Raw genomic sequence first — 12500 nt, forward strand, 5'->3', positions numbered from 1 at the left:
CTGATGTCATTTCCGTGGCACTGCGGTGCGTAGGTTTGGCGCAGAGGCTAAGAACGTCCCCATGTTGCAGCACTTGCACTCGACTTCAGGTCAATGTCGTGATAAAATTACTACAGCAGATACCACTGAATCGTCCACACGACGACGTCGTGCAACGGTGGTCGTGCAACAACACCGACAGGACGGTGGTCTTTTCCGCGTCGTTCAATCTTCCTTGGCTTTAAGACGTCAAAGGAGCCGACGTGACCTCCGAAAGGGCGAGGTAGTCAGGGAGCCCCAGTAGGGTATGGACGAAGAGATTGCCCATCGCTCACCTTTGCCATTCGAATATGGGCCATGGCGGATCGTCCATGAGTTCACACAGTGGGGTTGATGGTGTGACAGACGATTTCGTCAAGCACTGATGTGTGCAACAGATGTTTTGTCATGTCTTGTTTTTCTTCGCACTCGTGCTGCTGCTGAACAAGGCGAAGACCACCATCTGCGGCCTCAGAGACACCGCAGGTGACGTACAAGTACTCGCAAGAGCTGTCTCAGCCTGTGCCGCACCCGCATCCCTGAAGCACAGGAGTTGCTGGTGCAGGGGATCGTTGCAGGGGGCGTCAGCGGCCACAGTGGCTTCAGCCAGGTCGCGATGTACATCAGGGAAGCTGAACATCGGAAACCTGAAAGGAGAAATAAGCCGAACAGGTCAAACAGCGACGTGTTGATATCCAGCACACACGCCACAAAAATTACTGAAATATTCCAAGTGCATAAGACGAAAGCATTCAAACGGAAGCGCAAGGTAGCCAAATGTGCTGTACCGCGTTTGTATCGAGCTGATGCCATCCACTCCACCATGCATCTTCATGCGTAATCATTGAATCGTTCAGGTGAGCTTGGCGCCCTCCCGCTGCCTGCTCCGTGAAGCAGCTATCCATTCCATTTCTCTTGCCCTGGGCTTTCTTTCTTCATCTACGTTTCCTTCCATCCTTTTCCTGTAATACCAACTTGTATGGAAACGTCATTGCACGCAAACCCACTCCCCTTGTATGCGTCATCGTTCAACGGATTTCGCAAAAGCCAAGTTTCAGGGCTTTTCTGAAAGCATCGGCAGTAAATAGAAATACAAATAACAAATTATTTCAGGGTCTGCTGATCCGTCCACACTTCTGTAAATGCAGAAACCACCCGAAAACCACCGAAACAGAAACAGCGGAACCCTGGGCATCGTCTGACGCCGCAATACAGACCCCCCCCCCCCCCCCCCCACCTCCAAACCGGATGAGCCACGGTCCCGACGTCAATCAGTGACGTCACAGGAATCGCCTGTGGAGCGTGGGGAGACATCAATGTCAGCGTAGAGCCGAGGGGAATAGGACACAAAGCTTTCGCCGCTACGACTCTCCAAATGTGTGTGAGAAAATAGATACGTGGAGACTAATAGATAATAGATAAATGAAAACATGGAAAATGTATTATTACGCGTTAAGCGAGTGCATGAATATTAGCGTAAAAAGGGCTGGGACGCATGAACTTATCAATTCTGCAGCCGACGGCAACGCCCTTGAATCATTATATTTTTTGGAAGAAGATGGCAGACCCGAATGACTACTTCATTTGAATAAATTTCATGCCAATATTTTCGTGAAAACCAAAACACGCAATGAAAAAGTAATCAATGTGTCATTACGTTTAAGACAAGCGTGTTGTTTTGTGAAGCATTTATTTAAGTATTTATTCATTCAAGTTTGCATCCTTAGTGTCACCTCTGGAAATCATTTGCGTTGCGATCATTTGAGATTACTTTGCTTTCCTTTGAGTTGTTATATAACATCACATAACGGAAAACACTTCTGACATGTGATATAAGGAATGTGTCGAGAAGTGAGTAACACTGCTGTGAACGCATGCCCAGACAGACATTTGAGAGTGGAAGGAGCACTGCCATGAATTACTGGGTGATGATTTATCGATCAGCTGCTTTGACGTGCTCTGCCTTCAAGCGTCACTGGAGGCAGTATGGCTCGACGTGTGCTCTAAGCACATACCGAGCAAAACATCATTGCCGAAGTTTTCCGAAAACTTTTGTCTGGTAGCACTTTTATCTGGTAGCACTTCCGTCTGTTGTTTACCAGCTCTTCACAACGGCGCACTTCTTATACGACCCTCTACTGCTGCTGAGTTCTAAAGGGCATACAGCTGTCCTTTTGCCGAAGGCTTGCAGGATTGTGCGTGAGTGGGTACTTTAGGCATGTGGAACGTGTCTTTAAGTTGCAAGTATTCTGGTGTCCTAAGACACATGCTTTGTTCTATGCAACCACATGTCCAGTAACACCGTGCTGTGGTCTTTCGGGGCCATCCGACAAAAATCCTCTCTGATGTGTATTTAAGCCCCTCGGTGCTGCCCTGAGATTCCCGACGGCTTGGGCGGCAACAGCAACAATGCTTACTCGGGGGAAATAACTGAAGCCTGGCAAGCTTCTGGCATATCCGGAACGTGACCCCGCGTGACCGGATTTAATCAGACGGCACCGGACGTCGCCGGACGTGGTCGAAAGAAACCGGACAGGAGAGAACGGGATTAGGCGGGACCAAACAGAGCCAGACAGAAGCATACCAAACGACGGGAATCGGACGAAAGGGGCGAGGTCAGAGGGGATTGGACGGAGCATGCTGCTATCGGACGCGGCAGGATGAGATCAGACGAATTTTAGGATAGCCGTCGACGAAAGCTGCTACCGTAAGGTCTTAAAACGACGTAAAAATAAATATATCATCCTTATCGCAACGTCACCGCTGTGGGCGGCGGAACGGCGGCGCGTGGCTCCTGTATCCCGGGCGTGTTACGCTGAGGAGAGGAGGGGAGCGGGTCACGCGGCGCGACCGCAAGGCATCGAATGGTGTCAGCTGTATGTCTGTTTCGGCAGTGAGCCTTCGTATACATTACGCAACCCTAAAAAGACTAACCTTGAAAAGGACCTTTCCAGGCACAAAACTACGCTGCTTGTTATCAGTAAGGTTGGTCTTGTTGCTCGGTAGGATAATTATGCAGCCTACTCTCAAAACGCCAATAGCTGGATTTCTCCTCAGACCCCACCCGCCTTCTCCCCAAGGTGTATGGGGAGGGGCTCCAGCCCCCTCTTCCAAACGAATAGGAAACTACACCTCGTTGTTCGGCATTATGAGATCAGAGTTCTCATGTCGAGTTATCAACCGTCCGCATGCCAGGAGGTACGGTTATATGACGCTACAGGGCGAACATGTTTTATATTGTCAGCATCGGCGTTTCAACCGTGCTTATGATATCGAGTGTTTCATCATACGTCGCGGCAGGGGGATGATTTGGCTATTATGATAACCATTGGCCATTATGATACCGAGTGTGTCATCATAGGCACTCAGCAGTGCCTCATCGACTTCCTGCGGCCTTTGTCCCCTTGGATTTCTCGTCTTCTCTTATCCGTGCCAACTTGATGAGGAGTGCTCCACATTTGTATGAGGTTTTGAGCTGATGCAACTATTTAAAAGATCACTTGGAGCAGTTCACGGCCCTGCCCTTTTCAAGGCCTAAAATCGTCTGGTTTCTAAGTAAGTCGCCTGTTAATTTGTGAAGACGATTTTCCAGACGATTTCAAAGTCACCCAGCCATGCATTACGCCATAGTAACGTCACGTAAATACGGCCACCCTATTGGGGTGACACTCCTTATGCCTACGTGGCTTTTACATATAATTAGTCTGAGAGATAAACAGATATATGGCGCCCAAGGCCAAGATATCTATGACCGTCGAGTCATTCATGTCTGACGTACGTCAGCACGATTTCTGGCATCAGCGCAATTCAGTTGTCTCTCAGAGTTGGTCAACGTCTCAACCAAAAGCAAGCTTTGAAGACGAATTACGTTTTGTGCTATGCAATGCAGGAAGGTGGACAGCGTCACGAGTGATGACGAAAAGCAGACTGAATCGAATAACTTCAGAATGGCGCCGTAACTATGCGTGTGAATGCAAGCAAACAATATGAAATCACATTAATATGCAAGAAGGCAACGAGAAAGGGCCAGAACGCGCGCACATAACCATGTTGGGGTTCTAAAAACAGCGCATCGGTTGGCACGACACTTCTTGAGAAGTTGAAATATTTCAAGTGAGTCAGCCAGTCTGCTACGGTGGCAATTTCGCACGGCCAGTTTGGCAACATCTCTGACGTCATATAAACGTTCCATAACGCATTCAAGCGTATGATGACGTATTAATGGGCATATTTGCTCAAAGTGAGATTGTGCTGTCTGAGCAAAAAATAATAAATGAAGCAATTGTAGCTTACCTAATACATAGCTGGAATCATGAAGTGCTCGATTTTCTGATGACATGCTTACTGCTTTTACGGCACATTATGATCTCTTTCGAAGAACCGTAGAATGTGCTTGTTTTGCAGCGGGCCATTATTCACTAGCATTGTTATTTATAGAGCATTGACGTGCCCAATGAATTTCTACACGAAAGACCACGAACTGCTTTTGCATTTCACCAAAAGCATGGCGTGTCTGCCGCTGTCTTGTGTTCGTTCTCCTGGTCACGGCAAGTGACTTTTGTAACGCCCCTAATCATTCACTGATTGGATGTCCACCGGTCTGGTTGGCTGCTGACGGCTCTGAGCGGCGAATCCCTGACTGTGCGCGGCACGTCCCGCGTCAGCTGCCCTGCCTGAGCTGTGTGGCTGGTCACATCGCGCCACGTGCCTTACGTGCGTCACAATGAGGCGCTCCGTCTCCTCGTCAGCCGCCTGCTGCCGGGCACAGAGCTGAAAACCACGGCGGAGGAGGTAGACGACTACCTGGCGCGCGCCATCGACGCCCGCAGCATAGACCGTCTGCGGAACCAGCACTGTCGGCGGCTGCTACTCACCTTCAACTCGGCTCACATCGAGCAAAAGGTAACGCGGAGCGGGCCCACATCGAGCACAGGGGGACCAGGAGCGAGCCCATGTCGAACAGAAAGTGACCTGGTGTGTGTCCCGTGCAGAGCAGATGACCCGGAATATAGTACGCATTGAACAGAAAGTGGTCTTCAGAACGACACATATCAAGCAGAGGTGACCTTGAGAGTGCATCTAGGTCAATCTGAGAGCGACGCTGAACATGGTCTACGTGGAGCCGAAAGCGACTGAGTCTCCCTCATGATGTCCTGCGTGCATCGTGCTCAGTAGAAGGTTGCGATTATCAATCCCGATATCGCACCACCCAGTCAGCCACGGCAGCGCAGCGAGTATAGCATTGCAGCTCCCTGTTTGGTAGGATTACGATTTATCGATGAAATGCCAAGTCTTGGGATATTGTTGACGAAACAGTACCATTGGTGTCATCTAAGAAACGTGCAGATACAGCCAATTATACCACAATGATCAATGTTTTGATTTAAACAACTCATGGATGATTTCAACACAATGATGGGAGTGTCATCGGTCTTGTTCACAACATAATGCTACAAATTGTGGCAGTGAGAACCCTAGCACATCCTAACCCAACCAATACCTAAACCAACCTAATCTAATCACATCCAACATAATGCGGCTTGGTTAACTCTTGCCCTGATTCGCCGTCTCTCCATAACGAGGACTGATGTAGGGGAGCGGGGGTTGACACACCCCTCTGCCATTTGCAACGTAATAAAGATGAAGTTAAGCGGAGCGCCAACATGTTGTTTAACGGGAACTCATATCACAATCATGCGTCTACAGCATAATCAATCGCCTTAATCTTGATAGTAATAAGCAGTGTACTATATTTTAAGATAGTGAGTAACGGTCAGATGTGCCAGAAAAACTCACCATGTGATTTTGCTGTTTGGTAAATATTGCCCTCAATTCGCGATCTTTCGATCACGTCATGGAGCTTCGTAATGTCAGAGTCGCTGTCAGACGGGTTGTGTCAGAATTGTCACTGTGGCGGGCGGGCTGACTCACTCGAAGTACTTTGACTCTCTGGAAGTTGGCGTGCTAAGAGATGCTTGCGAGTATACCCGATGATCGTTATGTGCACGTGCTTTGGCCCTTTCTCGTGGTGTTCTTGTATATTTTTCCGGTTATCACATGTTTCTTACTTGCATTAGCGTTCTCGGTTACGACTTTATTCCAAAATTATTAAATTCCTGGTACTATGCCCGTCATATTTAGTAACGATGTCCAAATCCCTGCATTTATATCACAAAACGCGGTTAGTGATCAAGGATTGCATTTTACGCGTTAAGCTAGCTGAAAACCAAATTAAATCTTTCTTGACCTTGAGCCCAGTATGGCAGCTGAGGAGACGAATTCGTGTGACGTATCTTTTACGTCATACTTTTCTGAGTGACTTGAAAATAGGCGGCGCGAAGTAGTCAGCAGAAGTTCACGTCGGCCAAGCACAAAAACGAGGGAATTTTTAGTCTAAAAATGTCATAATTGTGACCTACAGGGAAAAGTCTTGAAGATGACTGTCTCATTTCAAAACCCTGTGAAAACGTGGAACGGTTCCTTTATTATGATGTAATCAAACCAAATATGACCTTCGTTTTTCATGAAATAATGGAGGAAGGACCGAGAAGCTGACATACCATGTGACATTTTGTGATCCCGACGATGTATTACTTTTTCGCAGGTCTATATTTAACTGATGCTTCTCGTTTTCAGTATTCTACGAAGCGTGACAAAATGCTATCAGTCTACTTTGTGAGCGCATTCACAGTATTTGGATTCATCGTAGCTGTGCAGTTCATCATTGTACCACAGTAAGTTTCTTCAACGCATGTCTGTCTTGAGTGCATCTTTCACGTATCCCTTGGTCCAGTACCTTGACAGTCTGGATGCAGTATCAGGATCAACATTACGTTGTGGAAGCAATCACATTGCATCGTTCGTGCATCGCCGCTAACTCTAATTAGTGTGTAAATCATAAGCTGATCATGCGCGAGATCATTCAATATTTTCATATTTCTTTTTATGTCTTTCCGCAATATATGTTTCCGCTGGCACGCTTGTCCATGGGGAATTCCCAGCTCGGGACACCTGCTTCCGGGAAGGAGCCCGGCGCGTCCGCCACAGCTGGACGCCTGCTCAAAATGCCGCAAACCGCCGAGGCAGGCCGCTCCACGCTCCACGCGCCAACAGCCGGCAGTGGCACGGAGTCGTTGGGACCGTCCGTTACGGGCCGATTCCCAGACCAGCGATTTCGGCACGTTGCTGGAGTCAGGAAGGCTGTCGTGTCTTGAATACACAAAGTGAAATCGGTATCGGTGGCAACACCGGCCGGTGCTGTCGGCTGTTAATGGGTTTGACTCATATACTGCTTTAAACCGCTTTACGTCTGCTGACGCTTAAGGGGCTGAACGGATTGGTTGCGCAGATCTTTCTAATCTTCAGAGCAAGCCGAAGGGATAAACTAAGGATAAATCGAATTGCTTCGAATCAGATAAACGGGTGGCGCGCAGCGCACGCAGTTGATGTCGACGCTTTCAAACTAGATGTCCACTGACATTTTGTGCCGACACCAGATATATTTTCAAAAAGTATGATACTTGGCACGAAACGTGATCGACTATTTCATTTTGCATTATCATGAAGCTGGCGAATGTAGGCATGTTTATTAAGGGGAAACAATCCGTATACAATAGAATGTATATGTACCGGAGATGTGATCAGGGTTCACCACGGTGCCAAAAGAAAAAACAGTATTTGGTCCAATCATACTTCCCCCTGCCTTGAGGATGAGTTCGTGACGTCACGTGAGGCATGCTCACCGTCCAATCACAGGGCTCGATTGCCAAATGATTTGCTTGACGATGACGGATTGACGTAATGCGGCTACAACCAACCCATAAAAGTGTTTTGGAGCTAGTTTAGATTTTTTTGGGAGCAGGAAATACTGTTTTAAAAACTTGCAAGCATCTGCTACGAGTTAGTCTCTTGAACATTAGACAAAAGGCCGCATCTCCGCCGGCTGGCCGCACCTCGACCACACAAAGCGTTTGTTAGTTGTTTATCGCTACCCAGCCCGATCTAATCACTGGTGTCGGGTTCGCAACCACTTCAGTAGGAAGATGTGTGGTTACCTGAGGGCACGCTGTAGGGCTGCTGAACGTGCTGGAGTCCGTCAGGCGGCCAGGGGAACGCGGCCATCAACGTCACCACGAACTGCTTCACCTGCTTCACAGCTCGGGCAGCGCCAGCCGCACGGTCGTGAGGACTTGTCAACCCCCCAGTTCCGTTCAGGCCCCTTATATCTGGTCTCAAATATCATGACTTATCAGGCAATTAAGTGGCATTCCGTACAGACCCAGTGATATCTTTGAATCTATTAGCATTGTGCTGCGCTTTGTCAAGCTGAGTGGCGGGTGGTTTGTTGCAGAACGCTGCTCACCACGGCGACTTTCTTCGTGGGTGGTGTGGTGGTGATCGGAGCGGCGTACCTGGTCATGGCTGAGAGCTGGAAGGTAAGCGGGTCTCGCCGCGGATCGCGACGGGCGTGACGCGTACGTGACAAGCGTGACGGTCTGCGCTCCTCTACGACGCAGCCTGAGGAAAGCACAGGCCGGGAGCAGACGCGCTGTCTCCGGCAGAGATGCCAGTCGTCGATTTGTTCGTTGTCTGTCGCATGACGAAACCGCAGTCAGTGCTAAGTAATGCGTGTCTGGTGAATGATAAAACGCAAATGTCGAGTACGAGAGGGGCTCCCGGGAGCCTGGCCGCGTAGAGCCTGGTACACTGCCGTGGCATTGTGTGTCTCCCCCCCGCGCTCCCCCTCCGCTTGTTTGATGTAATGAGGAAAATTGGCTGACACTTCCGGCGACAATGGGCATTCAGTTTCCGAGAAGTTTGCCATTTCCGTTTGTGTGCATAACCTTTGCTTCCAACAGACATTCTACTCAAAAGACTCCTTGTGGTTCAGTCTTTGCGTGTCAGGATGTTTGAACCTGCCGCTTCATACATGTCACCGAACAATGAACACAGTCTTTACATACAGCCTTCACACAGAGCAGCCCAACATCACCGGCACAGCTGTAGGCCAAGTTCACTTAATGAAACTAAGATCTGTGATGGCTGGCGGCGGCTACTAGCAGTCCATACTACCACCGGTAGTGCGATCGGACCACGGTACTGGGACGTCCATCAGAACCGTTCCGTCTGACTGCACCGCGTCACGCGCGTCCATAGTTATGAACAGCTGGTCAAATATGTCTGGACTCATCATGCTCCAACAAAGGTCTCTAAGGCCGTTTAGCTTCTTGGGAAATAAGTCGTTCAAATCATGCCATATAATCTTCCGGAAACTATGACAATGGTTTCTCGATTTCAATAATGGGATGCTATCAGTGGTGTGATTCGATACTTACGCTGGAGAAGCGCGTCTTCGGCTCTGCGTCAAACAACGCATTCGGTCGGGCTCACGAACCGCAAGACGATCCCCCCTCTCTCTGATTGGCTTAGGCAACTAGCCACGCCTCTCATACGGTGATGTCCATGGGTTATTCCTCACGAAATAATACATTATTCCCGCGCGCCGTGGTTGTGATTCTTTCCGTTCGATAATGCTGTGTGAAGCAAATCGCCTGTTATCGAGTGGGACTCAGACTCGCAAGAGAACTTGACTATTGCTTGATGTACATGTGGATGGTGTGTGCGGAGTAGATGGAGAAAAGGTCGGGCGAGACGCTGGGAAATATGAGATTCGAACTTGCAAGGCGCATCTTTGATATACCCTCGATAAGGACTGGCACGAGCCGGACCGTCACTAACCTATCTCGTAATACAGTCAGAAATCTGCTACACCATTCGGCAGCCAGCCATTCGTGTGGAAGCGACTTTCCAAGTCAGGTCGGGCCTAAGACGGCCACCGGGTCAGGCCTGGCCTGAGACGACCACCCTGTCCACATCGCGGCCTAGCCACGGCTGCCGCCGTCGCTTCGATTTCGTGGCCGGCTGGCGGGCCATTATCGGGCCACAGCCGGCGAAATGGCGTTGAGCTGTGGGCGACACAGTGCCGGTCCACGCCCCGGGCCTCGGCCTACCCTGCCACGCCGCGCTGGCCCACGCCCCGCCCCGCCACACCGCGTTGGCCCACCTCCCGAGCCTCGGTCTACCCTTCCACACCGCACAGCGTCATCCACACCACCCGAAGAGGCAGTGTGGACGGCGCATGACGGCAAATAATCTATCCCAGTCCGGGACGTTTTTCTTATTCTGAAATAAGCTAAATTTTGCTGATTGACATCGCTCTAAATACAGCTCCAATTAGCAACTTAGGTATCAGGCTGCCCCGCAGCGGCTGCAGGCGGCAGCAGTTGGCCTGTAAGCATTCCAACGTGGCCTCCCTGAGAGAAGATGGCTTGCCTATTAAAACTTGTGCTGGCCGGCGGTCTCGGCCTCCCCGCTCCCGTACCGCAGCGTGTCGGGGCGCGGGTCTGACACGGCGCTGGCGGCGGCGTTCGGCGACCCCTGCGGCAGAACGTCCTGCGCCGGCCAGCGGCCTCGGCCTCTCCGCGCCCGCACCGCAGTGTGTCGGGGCGCGGGTTGGACGCGGCGCCGGCGGTGGCGCTCGGCGGCCCCTGCGGCAGAGCGGCTGGCGACGGCGACAGGGCGCCGACCCCGGCCGCCGTCCGCGATCAATGGCCGCTGGCGGCTGTTGTACATACCGGCCGGGACAGAGGCCCGCTAACGACCCACACGGCCTGCCACTGCCAAAGGGAATCGGGATGCATTGACGCGGCATGTGTGAATGCGTTGGTGGTGGGAGGGGCCTGTCCCGACAGCAAGCTGTCCCCAACTCAGGCGCTATTTTTACGCTTCTGGAGCTGCCCTGTTGATATGGATTTATCCAAACCTAAAAGTGCAACTTGAAATATGTGGACCACGAGGGACAAAAACAGCTAAGGTGTGGTTTCTACAAAGTAAAATGAGAGTCCGTGCTCTGAACCGACCACCCTGAGTTGCCCCAAATGCAGCGTTTCATCCAGGTTGGACCATTTCTTTTCACCAAAGCCCTAAATGCTAGGCAGAGTCATTTGGCGGTTTGTCTTCATTGTAGGTGGGCTGTGGTATGACGTCATTGGGTACGACTTCGTTGCGGCCTTCAACGCGTAGTACGTGGACAAGCGGATCGTAGGTGCCGGTTACCTTTTGTCTGTCTTGAATGATTACTGCGCACCATAGTGGATGACGCTTCATATATTGATGAATCGAAAGTGACGATCACCAGGAGGACTCACGGTACTCCACCTAGCTGCAACTTGGAATCCAGGAAACGCAGTAAAATAGTCAAACTGTGACTTGAACAGAAACATCTGCTGCGTTACGCGGCCGTTCCACAAGGATGAAAGAAATTAACTTTTGGTATGCACCTTATGGTTATAAAAAAACACGAAGCTATTTCAGCCACAAGCCGTTATCATGTGAATCACAGACCGGGGTTCGTCTGCAGCTCACACGAGCGACCTGCACTGGACTATGGCTGCGCGATGTGGGCAGAAGCAGCTGGAGCCACAGGCCTACACGGATGGTGTTCCCTTTAACCAAACCACCCACTCTCCATGATGTTGTGCTCGTACCCACAAGCTAGCCGTTCCTAATCAGTGGTACTCACCCGGTACCGGCTCATCTGCATTTTTCCAGAACTGCAGTGGCAAATTGTGGAACAGTTTCAGGAAAGCTTCATCCAAACTTACTCTTTCGCCGCGGTAATTGCACAAGTAGTGTGATTAAACTAATTACGACGAAAAGAAGAGCAGGCAGCAACAATTGTCATCTTTCTTGAAGCATGCACTTGACATTTCGTAAATGTTTTACCCATATCCGTATGCGTCCCGTAGACGCACCCGTCGGTACCCATGGTTTTACCCAGCCCACGAAGTCTTAAAGCTGCAGCCAACTTGAGACGCATGGGGTGTATTCGGCAGAAGTTTCCGATGTGGCTGGCTGTCACGTCCGACAAACATCACCCAGGAATGGTCTATAACAGTCGCCTGACGCATTTCAGCAGCTGTTGCATCTAGTGACAGTCTGCTCGGTGTGATCTTATGTTCTCATACAATGTTTTCTGGAAAGACTGGACGCCCCTGAGCTCGTGAAGCCTTTGGACCAAATGCGCGGGACGCAATGCTCTTAGCCGTCCCCGGTTAGAGTCAAGTAAAGCCCCGTGCTTTTCAGCGAAGTTTTTGTTGTGGCCGCCTGCTGAGCGCTGAGTTCCGATGCTCACTGCGCAATAACCTTGTTACATTTAGCACGTGTTTTTACAGGACTAACGTGTTCGTAACTAACTAACGTAAGTAACGTAGCGAGACTATGTTCAACGTTTTGGGATTTTTGTATGCTGTGCGGCGGACCGTGCCCACCACAATGACAAGGTTAAGATTATATGTACATATGTATGTATATATATATATATATATATATATATATATATATATGTATATATATATATATATATATATATATATATATATATATATATATATATATATATATATATATATATATATATATAT

At 49.8% G+C, this 12500-nt stretch overlaps 1 protein-coding gene across 2 annotated transcripts in view; it reads left to right on the plus strand.

The window, feature by feature from the left end:
• LOC119096346 (adenylate cyclase type 5) overlaps positions 1–12500 on the plus strand; it is a 184609-nt gene that overhangs the window by 142077 nt on the left and 30032 nt on the right. For both annotated transcript variants that reach the window (XM_037219193.1, XM_037219194.1), the window contains exons 10-12: positions 4767–4920; positions 6655–6752; positions 8369–8453. In XM_037219193.1, the coding sequence (XP_037075088.1) occupies positions 4767–4920; positions 6655–6752; positions 8369–8453 (337 nt within the window). The remainder of the gene's footprint in view (positions 1–4766; positions 4921–6654; positions 6753–8368; positions 8454–12500) is intronic.

This window comes from Pollicipes pollicipes, unplaced genomic scaffold, assembly GCF_011947565.3.
Source record: "Pollicipes pollicipes isolate AB1234 unplaced genomic scaffold, Ppol_2.1 Scaffold_4295;HRSCAF=5057_pilon_pilon_pilon, whole genome shotgun sequence".
Classification (NCBI taxonomy): Eukaryota; Metazoa; Arthropoda; class Thecostraca; order Pollicipedomorpha; family Pollicipedidae; genus Pollicipes; species Pollicipes pollicipes.